This window comes from Pelodiscus sinensis, chromosome 8 (genome assembly GCF_052426305.1).
Source record: "Pelodiscus sinensis isolate ZL-2025 chromosome 8, ASM5242630v1, whole genome shotgun sequence".
Taxonomy (NCBI): domain Eukaryota; kingdom Metazoa; phylum Chordata; order Testudines; family Trionychidae; genus Pelodiscus; species Pelodiscus sinensis.
In genome coordinates this window covers 40,296,882-40,319,150 of record NC_143059.1, presented here as the reverse complement: position 1 = coordinate 40,319,150, position 22,269 = coordinate 40,296,882, and the positions used below count along the sequence as shown (strand labels likewise).

The window sequence follows — 22,269 nt, the reverse complement described above, 5'->3', positions numbered from 1 at the left end:
AAAACCACCCTTGTTGGGTACCCTTGGTTCCAAAGCACAGTTTGACAGACACCAGGAGGTTAAGGCTGGGGCTGTGCTCCCTGCTGCCTGGCACTGCCTCCAGCTCCTCACCATGCCTCCTTCCCCCACTGCGCCAGCCCCGGACAGGGGCCGGTCCCGCTGCCTCCAGCCCCGGCTGGGGCTAAGCCCTCCACGGTGCTAGTCTAGGCTGTGCACCTAGCTGCCAGCCCCCCAGGGCTGCATTCCCCACTGCCAGCTCCAGCTAGGACTGTGCTTCTGGCTGCCAACCATGCTGCCTCCAGCCCTGTCTGGGGCTTCACTCCCCACCATGCACCCCTCTACCGTGCCAGACTCAACTAAGGCAGTGTTTCCCACCATGCCAGTCCTGGGCGAAGCTGCGTTCTGGGCACTGACCCCACTGCCTTCAGTCCCGGCTGGGGCTGTGCTCTTTGTTGCAGCCCTGGCCAGTGTTGTGCGTCGCACTGCGCCAACACCACTGGGGATGCGCTCCCCACCACCAGCCCTGGATGGGCTGCACTTCTGAACCTGGCCAGCTGTGGTTCTTTGGTCCAGCAATATCCATGGTCCTGCCAGACCACAGATGGTGCCAGACCAGAGTCTCCCAGATTTTAGAGGTTTAACCGATACTATCTTTAAAAAAAACTTCCCTTCATGTGATAGCTGACCATAACATCCAGTAGCTTTTCAGAGACCTATCATATGGTAATTAAAGGTTGGAACTACTTTTAAAAATGCAGATGGCACAGCACAATAGAAGTGTAGAGAAACAGAAGCTTTGATATACTGCAACTTAAATATCTACACCATTAAAAATATATTGGTATATAAAGCAAACACTTACATATCCCACATCAGGTCTGTAACATGTATATGCTCCTAAGACACTATGCAAGAGATCATGATATGGACCTCCCTTGGAGAGAGAAAAAAAAAGTGAACATAAAGGAAATTTTTACAATTAAATCAATTATTAACATTCAAAGGTGACCCCCTAAATTACTATAGTATTCATAATCAATGAAATCCCAACTTATACACATGCACATTAGTTTTGCTTCATGATCTACAATTATAAAAAGCAATTCTTAATATGGTGTTCCTGTCAAGAATACCCCCACTGCTACATAAAACCTATGATGTCTTGCATTCAAAGGTTATAAAATCTCAACTTTGTTCATAGTTTGAAGAGACACAGTAAAAATATACTTTATTCAAATGACAATACAAGCTCTTCAACACTTCACATACAGTACATAATGTGAATTGACAAAGCTATGGCCTCTTTATGATACCAATCTTGAAACTGCTCACCTTCTGAAAAATATAGAAGGATGGAAATGTGCGTGATATATCCAACTTAATTAATTCCAGGCTGGCCTCACGGTCAGCAACAGACACACCTGCATCTGCAAGTAAAAATAGTCACTCAGAAATAGATAAAAAATGCACTTTTTTTTTTACAGATATTTCTTTGAGTCAATACAATATGATGAGAAGAGTTACATTTTATTTTCTCCACAAATCCATACCGTAAGAGTGGTATACCTAGGACTCAGAATTTCTTTCCCCCCCCCCAAAGAGACAACTCAGTAACTAGAGCTTTTAGATGCCTTTGTCCACATGGATCTCACTGCTAAGTGTTTGTGTACACCACACACACACACACAAGCCTAACATTTTTTAGCCTGCAATGTCTGTTGGAAGCTGAGCATACCCCCTTACAAACACTAACTTCCCTCCCCAAAGGACAGGAACACTTCTAAGGCATGCCACATACATTGCTTGAGTGCACCTTAAGTGAAGCGGGAGGGAAATGCTTATTCACAGCATACAAGATCTTAACACCATCAGCTCCAATAAAATCTGGCCCACTGAATACTAAATTGGTGCGGCAGGCAGAGGCAGTACTTTGTCACCCTAACTCTTCCCTCTGAGATGACTGCCTCACCTCTGTGGCCAGAAACTATAGAAGTATAAGATCAGTGGGGGGAGGGGGAAGAGAAATCAGGCTTTTCTTGTTTCTCCAATTTCTCACACATAACCCCTCCCCCCAAATATCAATAGGTTTCTGCCCACTGATACCTGAAATACCCCCTGATTTTTTTTAATTGATCAGGGAAACACAAGATAAACTAAAATAAGGTTGACTTTCCCACCCCACAGCTTGCAACTTCCACATTGTATTAACCTGACAACTCCTGTTGAACAATCAGTTCTAGAATCACATGGCTAGAGTCACACAACTCATATAGTGAGGCTCTGGAGGGAATGTCATGAAGACCCACCAAAGTTAATCACTTTACTAATTCAGAATTTTCACTCTAATTCAGTAATTACCAGCCAGCTTTTTTCAACTGTTAGCAGCAACCACTAACAGTTTAACATCAAGTCATCAGGATACCACATAACAATTTGACGAAAAACAATGTCAGGAACCACACTGCCATGAAAACAGGAGTGTATTAGTTTTAAATAAAATCTACTAGGATGGAAGATTAATATTAATTTCTTTAACTCATTCTCAAGTTAGATTTTTTTTAAAAAAAATCTTACTAGAATACAAGAGAGTCACTTTGTGATATTTCATTTTCGCTTATTAAAAATGTATAACATTCAGAGTAGGTAAAAGCTTAGGCTTCCATTAATAAATGTTCTTCAGTAAAATAAGTACTATTGAACAGATAGTGGGTGGTAGCCGTATCTGCCAACATTTAAAACCTGGAACGTTATTTGAGAAAAATAGAGAAAACTTGAAAAATACATGAGATTAGAAAGCAACGTGTAAAGTAAAAAGATGAATATTTTGCTAAAAAATTAACACCAAACCAAATACATAAAGTAAAATCTTTGGTATTTTCTGGACTTTTCTACCAAACATATCTTCCTGCTCTTGAAAATACAGGAAAGAAAGGGAGGGAGGGGGAGAAGGGGGACTTCAAGTCCATTTGGCTTGGACTTCCCTTGAACATTTATTTAAAAAAGCAACATAAATGCAATATAAAGACAAACCATAGCTAGAGCCCCATTTTTCCTTTAAGGGTCTCAATATAAGCAACTGAATATTCTCTTTGAAACGTGATACTATAATAATAAAAACATTAAAATCCAACTGATGGTGTTCATACAGTGCAAAAGCAAAAAAGATATCAAAGTCATTTAAACGTGCATGCCAAAAATAATCCAATTTGGTGTCATGCTCATATATACACACACAGAGTTTGGAAACAGTTTTCCTCAGATTAGTCACAGATGTAGACCAAGGAGAGCCTGACTAATTTACTGGCAAAGAACCTTTGGACATCAGGGTGGTCTAAGCAGAAATGTGGACAAAAATATTTTTCACTGTCACATGACTGCTCTATTTTTGAGCCGGTGTGTTTTGAAATAAGTGATTGTTATTGTAATAATTGTACTTTAAGTACAATAATAAAACAAAAATAAGTACACAAATCACATTTTACAAGAAAAAAATCTTAGCAGCACAATAAATTAATACCTAGGACAAAAAGAAAGGGTCAACAATAAAAATAAGCCACATACACAATATGCAACTGAAGAAATCGGGGACAAAAATCGAAAATACAGAGGAATTGAAGTTACACAGAGGCAGGCATGCGTGTGGGTGCCACTATCCCCATTTTACAAAGCTGAGATGGACAAGAGGGTCTTGCAGTTAGGAACCAGACTGCAACAAATGTCTCAGGCAACTCACTTAATTGTTTCATCTCCCAGTTTCCCATCTGTAAAATGGTTGCTAATACTTCCTCCTGTTTCAGGGCTGTTGTAAGGACACATTCATGTATGTCTATGAAGCATTTAGATACTACGACAAGAACCACATAAGCAAGGCTAGGCAATGGCAAAGATAGTCCTAGGTAGGATTTGGCTATATTTGTGTTTGATCTACTTGACTTCTGGAAAGGCATGTCATCACTGATCCTATATTTTCAAAGACTTAAAGAAAAAACATTCACAATATAAAAAATTAAGGAACTGCTCCCATAAATGTGTCTTTTGCATGTACCTCTCTTGACATGAGGAGTAATAAAAGAGCATCCACTCAGTGATTTGCTACAATAAAAGAAAAACACCAAGTATGCACTGACAGTTTTAATTAGCTTCGGAACAGAACTTCTGAGCCTTCAGACATTTGGCCATCTCTATGTCAGACCATATAAAACCACCACAAATAATGTTTTGTATTGCCACTATAAGAACACACCTTCTATATCATTCTCTGAATTTGTCTCACTGAAGCTTTTCCATCGTTCCTTGGCTCTGGATAAGAAGATTTCATAGAGTTCTGCAAAACAATACAGCAAACACACACAATCAACACACACAACCGTAACAAATTATTTTCAGAACAATGCTCTTTAGCTCTGGTTTCCTTTCCCCACCACCACCTGAATCTAAAATCTAGGATCTTCACTATATTATACTTTTACATGCAGTTCTAGAAATATCTACTGTATTATGCTTTGTTTGGGGATAATGAGCAGTCCTGTGGACAAGACTGTTTGTTGTTTTTAAAGTTACAGACCAACATGGATACTCTTCTGAAACTTTGTTTGGTGATGAACATTCAAATCACAAAACCAGGTTTACAATCAATCATTGTTTTTACCACGTTTATTGAAACAAACCACTTGCAAAAGCAGAAAGAATACTGTATTAGGCCTGGTTCTGGGGGAAAGTTGTGGACAAACAGGAGAGTCCAGAGGGAAGCAACAAAAATGACAAAAGGTTAAGGAAACCTGATCTCTGAGGAAAGTTAAAAAGCTGTGTACGTTTAATCCTGAGAAAAGACAACAGTGGATGGGGTGTAGAGGTATATACTTGCTTAATCTTACCAAATTTTATTTTACATGTCTAATGTAAAGCTCAAGAATTACTATCACTTATAACTTTTAGAAGAAAAGCTAGTGTATTTACTTTGACTTTCCATTAAAAATTGGTATTTACTACAAAGAACTTATGTGTTTGACTTTTACCCTTGCAGATGTGCCTTGACCTACCCAAACTGTTCCTTTTACAGTATTTGGAATTGGGAGGTATTTTTTAAAAAAAATAAGTGCTCTCATGGGTTAGAGCACTGGTGGACTGTTGATGAATAGCAAAACAAAACACTTTTTTTTTTTTACATAGTAAAAAGCAGAAGAGCCCACTAAATAGTGGGAAAACTCTGGCATACCAAGCCAAAGCCAACACTTTGGAAAGAGGAATGATGGCTCAAATGCCTGACAGGTTTAATTTAGGGATGCAAGCAATTAGTTGAATAGTTGACCACCCAATAAGCCTAGTTACTACTTGCTTCCTTTACTTGCCTCCAGCTTAAAAACCAATTCTCCCCAGCACCATCTCCACGGAGAGGTGTGTAGGGGAGGCAGAGGCACAGCAAGCAACCCAGCACTTCTGGCTCACACCAGGTCCCAGGCCTCTGTGGCTCTGCTTTTTAAATGTAGTAAGAGGTGGCAGCTCTTATTACATTTAAAAAGCCGAGCAGCAGCGATTCCTGAGCCAGTGCAAGCCGGGACTGCTCAGTCTCAGCTCACACTGCCCCCCAGGAGCTAAACCCCTTATCGACTAATTGACTATTAGATTAGCTTAACAACCGCTACTTAACATCCCTAGTTTAATTGCAAATAAAAAATAAGACAGGCAGAGTACTCGATGGTATATATGATATACGGAACTGAATGGTATTTAGGTAACATTATGCTCTTGCAAACAATTGGGTAATTAATTTGATAACTGGGTTAAACACCTAATACACTGAGATGGTTTTGAAGCAGGTCAGTATTTAAAACTTGTACAATGCATAAAAATGAATACAAATTGTATGAATAATGTTACTGTGGATATGCAGTGAACACCAAGTTTTAAACAAACTCAGCCTTTTTACGCTTTTCTAAATTAACTGGAGGTCATTAGAGCATATTATAGCCACACTCACTTAAGTATACAGGCAGTCTCCGACTTACGCGGATCCGCACTTACGTCGGATCCGCACTTACGAACGGGGCTTTCTCGCCCCGGAGGTCGAGGTGGCGGATTGCTACCTGTGAGCTCCGGGGCGAGAAAGCCCCGTTCGTAAGCTGCTCCGGTGCCCCTGGTCTGCTGGAGACCGTCTCCAGCAGACCAGGGGCACCGGGCGGGTTCCCGCGCTTCTGAGGCTTTGCCGGAGCAAAGCCTCAGAAGCGCGGGAAGCCGCGGCTGCGGCTTCAGTCCCGGTGCCTGTGGTCTGCTGGGGACTGTCCCCAGCAGACCACAGGCACCGGGACTGAAGCCGCAGCCGCGGCGGGGTCCCGCGCCTCTGAGACTTTGCCAGAGCAAAGCCTCAGAGGCGTGGCACCCCGCTGCGGCTCTGCTCCCCGTGTCCCTGGTCTGCTGGGGGGAGGAGGGGGGCGCAGCTAGTGTGCCCACCGCCCCCAGCAGACCAGGCTTTTGTTTTGGACCCTGGGGCAGAGCAGCTGGGGCGCTGCCGATTGGTCCTGCAGCGCCGCTCTGGGCACTACTGGACCAACCCGGCGGCACCCCAGCTGCTCTGCCCCAGGTCCTGATTCAGCTGCTGCTGGTCAGTTTCAGCAGTGGCTGAATCAGGACGCCTGGGGCAGAGCAGCTGGGGTGGTCCAGTAGCGCGGAGGAGCGGTGCTACTGGAGCAACCCAGCAGCACCCCAGCTGCTCTGCCCCAGGCGTCCCCAAGTCAGCCACTGCTGAAACTGACCAGCGCTAACTACAGGAAGCCCGAGGCAGAGTTGCTCTGCCCCAGGCTTCCTGGAATCAGCCGCTGATCAGTTTCAGCAGCAGCTGACTTGGGGACGCTTGGGGTTCTTAAGTTGAATCTGTATGTAAGTCAGAACTGGCGGTCAGTTTCAGCAGCGGCTGAATCTGGACGCCAGTTCCGACTTACATACAGATTCAATTTAAGAACAAACCTACAGTCCCTATCTTGTACGTAACCCGGGGACTGCCTGTATATTATTCAAGAATTCCCCAAGCCCTTGCCACAAAAAACCAAAAACACACTAAATTCAGTTCTCAGCTTAGATTTTTAAATTATTCTAATCCACAGGTAAACCCTTCCTTTATGTGTCTTGGAGGAATATATGCCTTTATACTCAAAGGCGTGCTCTAGAATAAAAAGCTGTGCAATGTTTAAATATACACGGAATGAAAACACGGAAACAATGAAAACACGGAAACAAAAAGTTCCCGTAGCTCAAAGGATACGGTATACAAGGCTGTGAAATATTTATATAATTAAGTGAACACATCCTAATGATATAAGTGGTTTTCTTTGAACCCCATTTCTTTCTTCACTCTATTTCTAAAAAACTATTTAATTCACTCTATTCTGACCATTTAAAAGAAAAATCTCACATAAAGCTGACCACCATTCAAAGGCAAAGTAAAAGATTTCTGATTTATCTGATCTGTAAAAAGGAATCATCCCCCCATATCAGACACAGCAAATAGAGGAAAGAAAGAAGGGGATTGGCACTAGTCTGGATAAAGTTAAATAATTTTCCATAAAAGTCTATGTATACATGACACACACCATGAGTAATATTTAATTCGTTTCCTATAGCTAGACTCCAGACCTTCCCACGAACACTGGGGGGTAACCCTTGCCACCACAATTCTCGAACTCTTCGGGTAGTACGCCTAGGAAACAAACAAAGGAAATTTAGCAATTTCTGTTTCCCAGACTCACTCAGCATTTGTTTAGCAGTAACATAACATACTACTATCCACAATTTGAAGTTCTCTGCTTATGCTCTTGGACTGAAGAGTTTAGACCACAATGCCTAGGAGTCCACTGAAAGGAACATCACATATTTCTTTAATAATTTCAGGTTACATTTGAAACACTAATGGTAGGCTATAAACCTTCTCTGGCTAATAAGATCGGTTCAACATACAGTCAGGAGTAAGGAGGAAGAAAATGAAGTGAGTAGTTCCTCTGTTGTAAAAGGGGAAAAATAAACCATATTTGCATTAGGCTTACACTAGAAAATGTGTTTACTCACATGCCTTCCCAGTTAGGTAGTATTTCATTGATCCAAATCACCATAGCACTAGCAATATTTTCCTCTTGCTTGAACCGTTCTTTCATTATTCTTTTTCTTTTATGTGCTTCTTTAATTTCTGTTAAATAGACAATGTTTTAATGCATGATAGTCTCTGGAAGAGGTCAAAGCTTAAGAATTAATTCATATGTAAATGTATTTTTCATATGTCTGCTTTAGAGACTGAAAGCAGGGATTATCAAATTAGTTCTTTAAAATAAACTCATTTCCCTAGATGACATGTACAAATACATAGGTCTTATATACCTCACCTTCCTGCTTTGTGAATTGTCTATAAAAATAGAAATGCAGTGTTCCACATTTACTGTAGCTAAATAATTTCCATGTCAAATGTATTCAGTTTATCAGTATTGTTTCTCCAAACACAGCCATGCAAATCAATCTTGGGGCATGAGAATCAAGATTGTTTCTATCCTTTTCATACATCACCCCCAAAAGGGTCAAATCAGGATACAGGATGAAGGTTTAGATGTTCTTATGACAACACAATCCAGTCTTTCCACCACCATCTAATGCCGTATATATTGCGCCATTACAATGACATAAGACCACCACTGTAAAGGATACCATCTATTGCCTTCTTCCTTTCTGCCTTCGCCCAGGTGATATCCAATCAAGGGTTTGTCTAGGCATACAATTTTTTGGCATTTTTAACAGGTCTAAACTACAGCTATCTTCTTCTCTCAAATCATTCTCTGCACTGGCCAGTGTTTTATGCTATACCTTAGTATGGGTTACTTTACCCCACCAGCAGACACCAAGTTTTCTTCACAAGCATTTCTGATGGAAGGAATTAAAATGTTCTGTTGTAGGTTTCTGGCATTTGCTAAGTTTCAGACACCGATAATGGAGTCACAATGGTGCCACAAAACTTGATCTTGATTCTTGTATAAATCTCAGACAGCTGCTACCATTGAAGACTCCACTTCTTTATGGAGTTGGCTATAGAAACTAACTGTGCTTCCAAAATATACAAACTCATGTATTCCTCACTATCAATCACATCTGCGCCATCACTGCTAACTCCCCTTTCAAAAATCATGACTAATTTTCTTCTGGATAATGCTTAATCCTACTTTGGTGGTCTCACATTTGTCATTAGCAGTGGTCTTTTTCATAGCATCATCATGTGCCCAATAGAACACACCATCTACACAGGTGAAATCCTAAACATTTTCTCTATTCCATACAATTGTTTTACTTTCACATTGCTTTTCGCATCACACTATCAAAATGCAGAAGAGGAAAAAAAAGTGATAAAATGCATTACAGGCAGTCCCCGGGTTACGTACAAGATAGGGACTGTAGGTTTGTTCTTAAATTGAATCTGTATGTAAGTCGGAACTGGCGTCCAGATTCAGCCGCTGCTGAAACTGACCGTCAGTTCCGACTTACATACAGATTCAATTTAAGAACCCCAAGTGTCCCCAAGTCAGCTGCTGCTGAAACTGATCAGCGGCTGATTCCAGGAAGCCCGGGGCAGAGCAACTCTGCCTCGGGCTTCCTGTAGTCAGCGCTGGTCAGTTTCAGCAGCAGCTCACTTGGGGATGCCTGGGGCAGAGCACCTGGGGTGCTGCTGGGTTGCTCCAGTAGCACCAATCCGGAGCTACTGGACCAACCCAGCAGCACCCCAGCTGCTCTGCCCCAGGCGTCCTGATTCAGCCGCTGCTGAAACTGACCAGCAGCAGCTGAATCAGGACGCCTGGGGCAGAGCAGCTGGGATGCTGCCTGGTTGGTCCAGTAGCGCCCAGAGCAGCGCTGCAGGACCAACCGGTAGCGCCCCAGCTGCTCTGCCACAGGCGACGGAGAAAAGCCTAGTCTGCTGGGGGGGGCATACTAGCTGCGCCCCCCTCCCCCCCTCAGCAGACCAGGAAGACGCGGGCGGCGGACTGAGACGCACCACGGTCCCGCCGCCCAGGTCCTCCGCGGCTTTGCTCCCAGTCTCCCTAGTCTGGTGGAGCAAAGCCTCTGAGGACCCCGGCAGCGGGACAGCCGCAGCGCGCCTGGGCTGCCCCCCTGCCGGCTTCCCCCGTGGCTTTGTAAAGCTGCAGAGGGGCTCGCACAGCGGAGCAGCCCAGGCGCACCTGGGCTGCCCCCCGGCTTCACCTGCAGCTTTACAAAGCCGCAGGGGAAGCCGGCAGGGGGGCAGCCCAGGCACGCCTGGGCTGCTCCGCTGCGCAAGCCCCTCCGCGGCTTTGCTCCGCGTCTTCCTGGTCTGCAGACCAGGGAGACGCGGAGCAGCTTTTCTTGCCCGGGAGCACATGGGCGGCGGGACCGCGCGGTCCCGCAGTCCGTGTTCGTAACTGCGGATCCGACATAAGTTGGATCTGCGTAAGTCGGGGACTGCCTGTACTATTGCACTCCAGTGAAAATATCCAATCAGTCTTTCCACTTTATCCACATACAGCATTTTGAGCTTTCTTACAGCATCTTGTATTTTCATTAAAAGTCCTCCATCTCTTGCTTTTATGATACCACCACTGATGCTTCTTCAGCTCCTTTATGTCAAGCCATTCTCTCTCATCTTTCCAATACAATTTATCTTCCTCTACATTTCCCCATTGCAGCATGTCATCTGTACTTGCCTCTTTTAAAAGAGGGACAGGACAAAGCTGAGATGCTGGAGCAAAAGATGGTAGATCAGAAGTGGCAGTAAAACATTTCACCACGTGCCAGTCAGTTCAAAGGTTCTTCAAAAAAAAAATTTCCTCAACTGCATGTGTGCAACTATTACACAATCTTTAATTTTGTCAATAGCCATATTTGTTTTATTATTCTCCACTGGAACCTAGAAAAACAACTCTCATTAGCTCAAAGTCAAAACAGTCTTATCAAAGGAAGAGCACAGTGTTAACTTCAGTGACAAAAATAAGCTATCATACGTGACTCAGTATGCACAAGAAGCAGATCTGTCCAGTAAGAAGATACTATTTGTCAATTTTCAAAGCAGACACACCTATTCAGCATGTGCATTGTATGTGATTCCACATACAGGCAGTCCCCGGGTTACATACAAGATAGGGACTGTAGGTTTGTTCTTAAGTTGAATCTGTATGTAAGTCGGAACTGGCGTCCAGATTCAGCCACTGCTGAAACTGACCGCCAGTTCTGACTTACATACAGAATCAACTTAAGAACCCCAGGCGTCCCCAAGTCAGCTGCTGCTGAAACTGATCAGCAGCTGATTCCAGGAAGCCCGGGGCAGAGCAACTCTGCCTGGGGCTTCCTGTAGTCAGGGCTGGTCAGTTTCAGCAGAAGCTGACTTGGGGACGCCTGGGGCAGAGCAGCTGGGGTGCTGCTGGGTTGCTCCAGTAGCTCTGCTCCTGGGTGCTACTGGACCAACCTAGCAGCACCCCATCTGCTCTGCCTCAGGCGTCCTGATTCAGCCGCTGCTGAAACTGACCAGCAGCGGCTGAATCAGGACCTGGGGCAGAGCAGCTGGGGTGCTGCCGGGTTGGTCCAGTAGTGCCCAGAGCGGGTGCTGCAGGACCAATCGGCAGCGCCCCAGCTGCTCTGCCCCAGAGTCCAAAACAAAAGCCTGGTCTCCTGGGGGGGGGGGGGGAGCACACTAGCTGCGCCCCCCCCCCCCCCCAGCAGACCAGGGACACGGGGAGCAGAGCCTCTGAGGCTTTGCTCTGGCAAAGCCTCAGAGGGAGGGACCCCGCCGCGGCTGCCGCTTCAGTCCGGGAGCCTGTGGTCTGCTGGGGACCGTCCCAGATTGAAGCGGCAGCAGCGGCGGTTCCCCGCGCCTCTGAGGCTTTGCTCTGGCAAAGCCTCAGAAGCGCGGGAACCCGCCCGGTGCCCCTGGTCTGCTGGAGACGGTCTCCAGCAGACCAGGGGCACCGGAGCAGCTTACCAACGGGGCTTTCTCGCCCCGACTTCCGGGGTGAGAAAGCCCCGTTCGTAAGTGCGGATCCGACATAAGTCGGATCCGCGTAAGTCGGGGACTCCCTGTAATCAAATGGCTGCTCTTTAACACATTAACATTTTGCTTTCATTCTTAAATATGAAAGAGGTGCCTTAGTACAAGTTAGTATATACAAAATAGTATTTTGTTGGTTTTTTTAATTGTTTTTCAAAGTAACAGAACATAGCCTTTCTTTACAGGATATGATTAAGGAATAGAGGTAACACACTGCTACTGCCTATTCAGCCATCATGCATATTGCCATCAGCACAGCACAATTCCAAAATAATTTTGTCCAACTGTATTCAGAAAGCAACTGCCTGTTAATCCAGTGACGGCATAAATACTCCTGAAAGAAGTGCTCAACATTTACTTTTAAAAAGGCATGGGACTTCTCTTCAAGCCATGTGAGTGGCAATCTATTTCAGATTACTGTACAGTACTGTATACTTCAATAAAGTATGTGTGAAAATCTCAGAAGGAAACAAGTAAAATTTATTTTCTTACAGAAAAATCTGACAAGCCAGGAAAATCTCTTAGAAATATCAAACTTATCAGAATTTTAATTAATCTTTACAGAAACAAAGTCATCTACTCAAAGTTTATAGGTTATACCAAATTTCCAAGTTAATTAAATATAGCCAGTAGTTTGGACCAACATAAATCTGATTAGCACACATACAAACTAGAAGCACTCCTTTAGCACTATTAGCACAGTTTACACAGAATGTCCAATCAAGTGAGCTTTACTGCATGTTCTGACAATAGAATGTTTTTACCTCTATTGTAGCTGTATCTCATGAGCATTCGAATTTAAAGTACTTTAATACATGGAGAACTCAGACTCAAACTCCCAGTATTATCACAGCAAATTACAGCTAGAGCATTAGCAATAATAAAGAAGTTTAAAACCAAAATATCCCAATTCTAAACCAGCTTTGTAATTCAGTATTCTATTGGGATTTAGGGTTTTTTTTTTTTTTAAAACAGGCTCTCTCTGCTAGGAAGGGGCCTTTGATTTTGCTTACAGTTTTTTTATTATGCAGTTATTCTTGACTGTACAAAGAGTAAAAACATTTTTCTATGATAAAAGGACCCTCTATCCTCTGATCCTTGTTAAAAAAAGGAAGCTAGCACTGAAATAGCTAATCTATTACATGTCTGAGCACGTTTGTCTGTGCAAGGACTTCTCCTAAACAGTAAGAGCTGGGACCACCAAATGCAGTATTCAGCTTCCTCTCATCATAACTTAAAGTAACGTAAGAGTGTGATTGTGCCAGGAAAATGGGATGTGCCTAGAATGGGACTGCTTCTCATAAAACCAAACAGAAAAGAGAGAATCGCCAAATTAAGTATTCCTCAAAACTGACAACCGAATGAATGTTGAAAGAGGGCTCTGAGTGTCATCTCTGCCTGCTGGCAGAGTTGCTGCAGCAGCACAGTTTTGGGTCAGCGGGGGGCTGTGCCTTCCTTTCAGTCATGAGAGATCTGTGCTGGGGCCAGAGAAGGGAGTGCTTCCCTCTTACACCCAGCCATGTCTGGGACCAGAGGAAGGGAAGCCTCTGCCAGCCCCACCGTGCCCCCCTCGTGGAACCCAACCCTGAGCTGCCCTAGAGCTGCCACTGAAAGGGGACAGGTGGTCCTTCCATGGTCCCCACCCAGCCTACCCTGGACCTGCTTCAGCTGGGGGACATAACCCCCTCCCTCAGCTGTGCCCGCTGGATTTGTAGCTGCCATGGCGAGGCACTTCTCACCTAACCCCAAGCTGCTGTGGTGAGAGAAGGCTGGGGTAGTCCTCTCTCCATATGGAAGCCTGCATATGGAACCCCTCATCTCCAGCCCCACCCCAGAGCAATGCTTTTAAATGAAGTACATGCTTTTTCATTTTAGTTTTCATAAAACAAAAATTAAGGACCCAAGCAATGCCAGGTATATCTTCTAGTGGTAAAATACTAATGTTTGGCTTTATATGGAGATGCATTGTGGCTTTGAAGGAAATGGTATTCTGCTGAAAACTGATCTGGATTCAGCTGTGTTCAAGCCACTGATAATTTTGCATGTTCAGTTGAAGTGTTATGGTTTGTTTTTAACTATTATTGAAATTGAAGGTAAGGTAGGCAGCACATTTTATCTAGCATGCACTAGGTCGTGTGCACTAGAAATGCATGCATGAAACGTTGCATTTTATAAACGTACTAATCAGGCATAGACAGTAAATAAAAACAAGCTCTGTGGGAGTCCTCTGATGCAATGCACTTTTTGCAAGATGTACAGTGAATGGTGCAGAGTTTTGCAGTCTCTTGCAATATAGTCACTTCACACCTTTTAGATATGGAGGATATGCAGATCTACCCTTGGTTTCCATACACCTTGTACAGTAAAACTTGGCAGGTCTTAATGAGCATGAGAGTGGGTTTCCTTAATATAGAAACTGAGACATCCTAACAGTGTCACTTTTCTTTAAAAAAAGTTAGGAAATTAAAAGCTACATTAAAGACTTACATGGTTTAATACTGGTAAGTCAGAACTGCCAAAATTACGTACACAAGTTTAACTCAACCCTTTGTGTACACATTGTGAAGACTAATATTTTATATAGTTACAGACTTTTAAAGTACTTTTTTCATACTCAGGCTCTTGTGTTAGTGTCTGTGCATTTTTTAAATAAAATTATTTGCATGGTTTCACAGACTCAATACCATAACATGCAAGACTTGCATTAATGGTTGTAGGAAAAAATATGTAACTATTTTGTACCACCTGAGAAATTTTTGTTTAGCGTGTGCACAGTGATCTAGCCAAGCAATGGCATCTTCAGTGGTGTGATGCAGTTCTTCTAGGCCACCACTGAACCTAGCCAGCATGTATATACATCGACAACATCTGTCGTCTGTGCTGCACCACAGCTGCACAAAGGGCTGTCGCAGAGGTCCCAGCAACACTCCTCGGCTGCACAGATACCTTGCCTGAACCAGAATTTGTATCACCAGTGGTCCCTGCTGAACAGCAGTTCAAAACCAGATGGACAAATTGTGGGGTCAGCAATGAGACTGGTTGGAGACTATAAACTGATATCTATTCCCCTCGCCATAATGTCTCTGCCCTAATACCCTGGCATGGTAGATCAGACCATAAAAATGGGCAACATGATGGCAAATGTGTAGCTGGTGGTTTAAAAAGGTCATTGCTCAGCTATAGGATTGGGTTGGCATGTACTTTCTCCAATAACTTGTCAGTGGCAACCTCTTGTCTGATATGAGGAGAAATATTGCTCAGAATCAGAAGCCATGGGAGTGGACTTGGACAAAGGGGGACGAAGATGATGCACATGGAAGCATGTAACTGCATATCCACCAATTTAGTGGGAGATGATCGACTCCAAACTGGTGACCAGTGCTCCACCACCAAATACAAGGTGATAAGAGCTAACGTCGGCAGGGTTGGACACAAGCACCCTATGATGAACTTGCCAATTTGCTTCGATTGTTATTCATCTTAACTTCAGCTGAAGTCTTCTTTAGACATAGTAATTCATCACGCAGTATAAAATCATATCTAGACAGACTACTTCTACTTCTTGCTTCACCATCTGGGGGCAACGGATCAGCACACTCAATGTGTCACCCACCAGTACCTGACAAATCAGGGAAACTAATGATCCAACCAGTGTGCAGTCCAGTGACTTATGTCATTGGACCAGATCTAATGTGGGTTACAACTCAACATGGAGCATCTGTTGATTGCCAAGCATAATTTACCTGAGAAATAGTAAGCTAACACAAACTTAGGGCTTGATTCTGCAAACATTGCATTCACATACAACTAGAAAGGAATTACTGGGACTGGGGTGGCCACATAGGACAGGGGTGGCCAACCCATTAGAGACTAAGAGCCAAATTAGCAGTGGAAAGAGTGCAAAGAGCCATGTACCCCAGGGCGGGGGGGGGGGGGAGAGGAGAAAAAGAGGGAGGAGTTGAGAAAAAACCCACCAACCACAAACCATGCCGGGGGAAAAAAAATAGGGCATATCCCAGGGCATACAATCACCAAAAAAAAAAAAAAAAAAAAACTGGGAAGGGGTGAGAGGTGCAAGCTCTGGGAGGGAATTTGGGTGCAGGAGGAAGTAGAGAAGAGGGTACTGGCTCAAGAAGGGGGGCTCCAGGCTGGAGAGTATTGGGGTCAGGTGGAGGGTTGGGGTGTGAGCAAGCCAAAGCCTTGTGGCTCTTAGGGTGCAGGAGTTTGGGCTGGAGTGCATGAGGGGCTCAGGGCAGGGAGGCTGAGAGTATAATGGGCTCAGGACACAGATTTGCAGTGTGTGGATGGTGCAGGAGTGTTGTGGTACAAGACTGGAGATGTGGGGGTATAGGAGTTTGGGGATGTGAGGCTCAGGACAGGGGATTCCAGTGTATGATAGGCTCAGGTTTGGGGGGGTGCAGGAGTGTTATGATGCTGCAGCCAGATGGGGGAGTTGGCCCCAATTGGGGGCTTGTTGGCCAGGCTTCATTTTTAAATAAAATATTATGTCAACCACAAAATGTTTCAGCATTGTCTTTATTTATGAGAGGGGCAGGGAACCTGTTTTGAGTCAGGGGTCAATGACCCACAGAAAAGTCAGTCAGGGATGCATAAGTGAGATGCAAACACAACTACTCCAAAACCCCCCAAGCTTCACTAATGTGGCCCCAACTGTGCTGGTGAGGGCAGGGGACTTGTGGGGTGGGGGGGGGGGGGGGAGCAGGTACAGACAGATGGGGCCAGTACCTGAGGGGGGGGGAGGGGTCCCTCAGGAAGCGTGCTGGCTGCTCTTTCCCTCCCCCAGGCACCCCCCTCACTCTAATCCAATCCCCCTCCCCTTCCCCAGAGCCAGGTGCGCGCGCGCACACACACACACACACACACACACACACACACACACACACACCTCTATCCCCGTGGTCCCCAACCCGGGTGCGCCGCGCGTGCCCTGGCCCCGGTGCAGGCCCCGGGGGCACTGCAGGTGCCCTTGCCGGCCCCGCCCCCGGGGGCACTGCGCGTGCCCTGGCGCTGGCTCCAGGCTTGGCCCCGCCCCCGGGGGCACTACGCATGCCCTTGCCAGCTCCGGCCTTGGCCCCACCCCCGGGGGCACTGTGCGTGCCCTGGCCCCGGCGCCAGCCCCGGGCGCGTGGCGCTTACGGGGAGGGGGGAGCGCCGGCGCGCGGCTATGGGGGGGCCCCGGCCCGCGGCATGCGGCTGGGGGGGGCCGCCCCTGGGCGGGCAAGTGTCCCCGCCCCCTGGCGGGCGAACGGCCATGCCCCCTGGCGCCCGACAACCTGAAAAGGTTGGGAACCACTGCTCTATCCCAATCCTCCTCCCCCAACCTTATGCTCGGGTCCCAAAGCCACAGCCACCGCTTCTACCGCCATGTGCATCCAGGGCACCATGCACACCCCACCACACCCGATCCCCCTCCTTTCCCCTCCTCTTCTTCAGAGCCAGGCATCTCCCCCCTGCTCTAACCCAGTTCCCCTCCCCCACTAACCTTATGCCCAGGTCCCAGAGCCACCGCTGCCGCACCCAGAGCCCTCGCCGCTGCCTGCACTCAGCAGCCAGCTGCTAGCATGTGCAATCTGGGACAGTGTGAGACCCCCAGCCTGCATGTGCAGGAAATGACGCAGCGCGCTAGGGGCCGTGAGCAGAACGGCACAGGCCGCGAGCATGCATGCAGCTCACAGCAGCCCAGCCATGAGAGCGGCTGACCCGAGCGGTTCCGGGTTCCATCAGGAGTCGCAATTTTTTTCTGGTTTAGATGGTCCAGTCAAGAGTAATGTCAAAATAAAGGGAAGGTGCAAAATTCAAGTCTTTGATATGCTTGCATGTGCTCGTTAAAGTGCATATACATCACCATGAATGGCAAGGAACTTAAGAAGATCTGGCCCTAGCTAACCAAGTAATAGCAATTGTGATAATCGCCTTAGAGTAGCTGGAGAGATTTAAGCAGAAAGTCTCCAACTAATCACCACACAAAGTTAAATCAAGTTACCACTTAAGAGTTGGAGACTATACTCAATGTAAGAATCCACTTAAATTTACATCAGTGATGAATTAAAAAGGCTACAAGTTGAAACTGGTGTTTTGATTTAAATGGAGTACGCCTGAGTTTTGAAGAACAACACGTATAATATTAGCCCCTAAATGTAATCTTTAATGTAAATACTGGCCTAAAGGCTTAAAAAAAAAAAGCCCTCATTCTCTCATTTTTGCAATAGAAGACAGCTAACTATAACCACAATAATACAATTCTAACATACCTCGTTTTTTTGCCTCTGCCACCATTTCATCATATTCTTGTCTGTGACGTAAAGCCTCCTCTATGGATTTGGCAGGAAGATTTCTGAAAACAAGTAATTTCTTAATTCAATATACTGATGATATTCTGGACTGATTCAAGACAGACTGATTTTAAAGTGAATATAGTCATTATATTATATGTCTGTCAATGGAAAATGACATCCACTTCAGTGAAACATTTGTATAGAAGCAATCTACCAGACAAGCATTTTTGCATCTACCAGACAAGTAAAGAGACTAAGTGACTTGTTCTAGGTGAAAGACTACCAGAGCCAGGAACAGAACCTAGATCTCACAAGTGTCAATCCAGTTCCATAATCATAAAGTCAGCCTTCCTCTCAACCCAGTTGTGAGGAATAATTGCCAAGGCAGAGAGCTCTATGCCCAATCATTGCTCTCTTCTGTAATTGGTAATAAGTTCACCAAACACAACATGCAATGGCACTTGTATGCTATATGCAAAAATATATGGCAAGAACCAGATTATCACTACAGTGCAATAATCCAGAACTTCTACTAAGAAGTAATGTATATTATTGTAAAACGTGGTCTTTTGCTATAAACTATACACCCTACATATGTCAACATACTTTAGGTCTTGCCAATAAGATGCTTATCACATGTACACGCAATACCTGTTGAAGCATAGGGTGAGAAAGTTGTTCATAGTCTGCCAGAATGCTTCTGCTCGACTGGCCTTCAAGAAGTTGCAGAACTAATTGCACTAAGGCATGCTTGAAAGTCAGAGATTTTTCTATTAGACAAAACACTCTTTTGCTCATTTAGAGTAGGTTATTGCAACTTAGTGAAATCTCACAGTTCTTATGGAATCTTTAATGTCATATAAGAAGCTCTGTATGATATGAACAACCTCATTCTACACTTCCCGTTTTATGGCTCCATGTCACCAAAGTGTATGGATCTCAAAGATTTTTGTTCATAGATTGGGAGAAAATATTAGAAATTTACTGTCCCACACCACTGAGTGACCTTGCATTCCTCGGAGAAAACTAAAATACAATAAATGCTTCACTGAACATTGTTCCAGGTAATGTTCTTTCGTTGTGATGTTGTTTATCTATTAGAGCATGTGCTCATTTAAAGTTGCACAATACTCCCTTGTAATGTCGTTTGGCCATCTGCTTTGTCCACTACTTGCAGGATTTTCTGGAAAAACAGCTTGTCCTCATTGGGGCTTGAAACCATGGTGAGCCAGCAGCACCCCAATGACCACCCCTAAGTTTCCTTTATGGCAGTGGTTCTCAAGCTTTATGGCCTTTCCATGGATCATCAGCCAACCACCCATGATGACAAAATGAGTGCAGGAGGGGAGTGGGAACTGCAGGATCTGGCTAGGAGTTAGGGTGCAGGAGTGGGGTATTTCCAAAAAGGAGGGTGTAGGAGGGGATAGGAGTGCAGAATGTGGGATGAGGGTGTGCGCTTACCTGGCTCTGCCCCCACTGTTCTTAGAAGCAGCAGGGGGCAGTGTCTAATGGCCATGATTCTAGCCAATGGGAACAGAAAGAAAATCCAGGAACAATCAGGCTCCTGCACTGCCATTCCCCCAGTCAGGAGGAAAAGGAACAATAGTGCAGGGAGCGGCTTCTTGCCCCCATGAGTCGGATCTGGCCCATGAGCCTGCCTTCCCCCCCCCCCCCCCCCCGCAGCAGGAAGCCAGCACTGGCACTCCAATCCCCTGGGGAGAAGTGAGAGCTGGAGCACCAGTGCAGGCTCCCCACTGCAGAGGGAGGTGAGCCCCTAGCCTGCAGCCCATCTGCAAGATGGTCATGGGCCACTAGTATTCCACAGACAGTTTCAGAACAACTGCTGTATGGTATGCATCTGGGCAGTTGTCCAGCAGCAGTTCAGGTCCCCCTTGCCTCCACTGCATTACCGTTCCTGCCCTCTGCCTTGGAGCTTCTTCTTAGAGCCTCCTACTAGATGTGGGAAAGGGAGGAGGGAAAGAAAGGAAGAAGGGTGCTGATGTAATGTTCTCCCCTCCCCACCCAATCAAACCTCCAACTCCATTTAGTAGCAAGACGTTCCCTGGCAAATATTTCACCCTCTTACTCCACCACTTCATCATCATCATCATCGCTGTGTACAATATTAAATTGTTTAAAAAACTTAATAGTATATGCATATACAGATTGAACCTCTCTAATCCAGAACTCCAGAAATATCCATCATCCACAATGATTTTACTTAGCCAGTTGTCTACTTTTCATGGGTGTGGCCAAGTTTCCCACAGTCCCACAAAGTTTGTTTACTGCCACCAGTCCTAGTTCTCAGTGTTGTGTGCTGTTATTTAGCTCTAATTTACCCTTAAACGTCCTCTAACAGCACAGTTATCCATGGAAGCATTGATAATGCTGCTAAACAATATTGACCTCTCATGGTCCAGAAAATTCTCATTCGGAACCAGACAGATCCCGGGAGTTCCAGACTAGAGAGGTTCAACCTGTACTGCCCTTTGACTGCTTTAAAAAAAAAAGCTTCCCTAGAACCTAACTGCCCCCCTTTTATATTAATTCTTATGGGGAAATTGGATTTACTTGATATCATTTCACTTAGGCTATGTCTGCACTACAAGGTTTTTGCACAAAAACCGGCAGAGTGTCCACACCTCAAGAGCATTTCTGCACAAAAACAGAAACAAAAAACCCACACACCAGTAAATCGACAGGACAGAGGGCTTTGTTGGTAGAGTTATTCCTCTCCCCATGAGGAATAACTCCTCTTTGCGCTACAGCTCTTGCGCGAAAAGGCATGTGGGGACACTCCACAGGGGTTTCTTGCACAAAAAGGGCATATCAGAAAAAGCACAGATGCTCTGATGGCCATTCTGCTAATGGCAATCAGAACTTTCTTGCGCAAGAGCGTCCATGCAGTGTGGACGCTCTTGCACAAAAGCATATCACTTTTGCAATGCACTTTTGAGGTGTGGATGCGTTTTTGCAAAAGATCTCTTCCTCAAAAAAGTTTTTGCACAAAAACCCTGCAGTGTAGACAAAGCCTTAAAGTAGCATTCTTCAGGAACATAACTATAACATTAAGAAAGGAATCTACTAAATGGTGGTAAATATTTCCCAAAGAGTTTTAAAATGAAGCTGCATAAATACAGATTTTTTTCCACTGATAATGGAAGTTAACAAAACCTTCATGATTATTTCAAATTCATAGAAAATTCCTATAACTCAAAAATTCTCACACAAAAATCAGGCCCCTATATATTGTTCCACTATTTCTCAAAATGTCTACTTCTCATTATGTTCAGAGTTAGTGCTAGCTCAGTGACCTGCATAATGTGGTATCACATGGTAACAGCATAGTTTAGAAACAGCATCTGGTTTCCTAGTATTTTGGGAACATTTTAGAAATGATCTAAACTTCCACAGAAGGAGGTGGAGGATTTGTCAGGCTTTAGAGCACACTCAAATAACTGAAAAACAATACTATGGTCTGTGGACATCCTTAAGATAAGTACTGAGCAAGAGTAAACGAATTGGGTAAGACTCCAGAGATAAAGGTTAATGTGGTATCTTGCATTCCTAGTTCAGAAAGGTAGGAGTCTCCTTTTGTTGGAGAAAACCATTTATTGCTAGGGAACATTAAAACCTCAGACTTTAAAGCTTTGAGTGGAGGGTGGAGTGAAGAATTCAACAAGACTGGTAACCGTTCAATCTCGATTTCATTTTGGCTACCCTCTATCAACAGAATAAATATAACTTTTAATGTGACTTTTGGATAGGATTAGCTATTATGAATAAAAAGATTAAATTTATATGTGCTTCAAAAATACTATCAATTCATTTATCTACAAATCTTAGAATTACAGAACTGGAAGGAACCTCAAGAGGTCATCAAATCTAGTATCCTGCACTTCTGACAAGACCATGCACCATCTAGACCACAGGTCA

At 44.7% G+C, this 22,269-nt stretch overlaps 1 protein-coding gene across 2 annotated transcripts in view; it reads right to left on the bottom strand.

Annotated features, from left to right (window-relative positions):
- The window catches only part of TBC1D12 (TBC1 domain family member 12), an 82,480-nt gene that overhangs the window by 8,520 nt on the left and 51,691 nt on the right, over positions 1 to 22,269 (bottom strand). For both annotated transcript variants that reach the window (XM_075935142.2, XM_075935141.2), the window contains exons 4-9: positions 18,310 to 18,392; positions 8,056 to 8,173; positions 7,584 to 7,690; positions 4,244 to 4,324; positions 1,333 to 1,427; positions 863 to 934 (exon numbers count right to left, since the gene is read on the bottom strand). In XM_075935142.2, the coding sequence (XP_075791257.1) occupies positions 863 to 934; positions 1,333 to 1,427; positions 4,244 to 4,324; positions 7,584 to 7,690; positions 8,056 to 8,173; positions 18,310 to 18,392 (556 nt within the window). The remainder of the gene's footprint in view (positions 1 to 862; positions 935 to 1,332; positions 1,428 to 4,243; positions 4,325 to 7,583; positions 7,691 to 8,055; positions 8,174 to 18,309; positions 18,393 to 22,269) is intronic.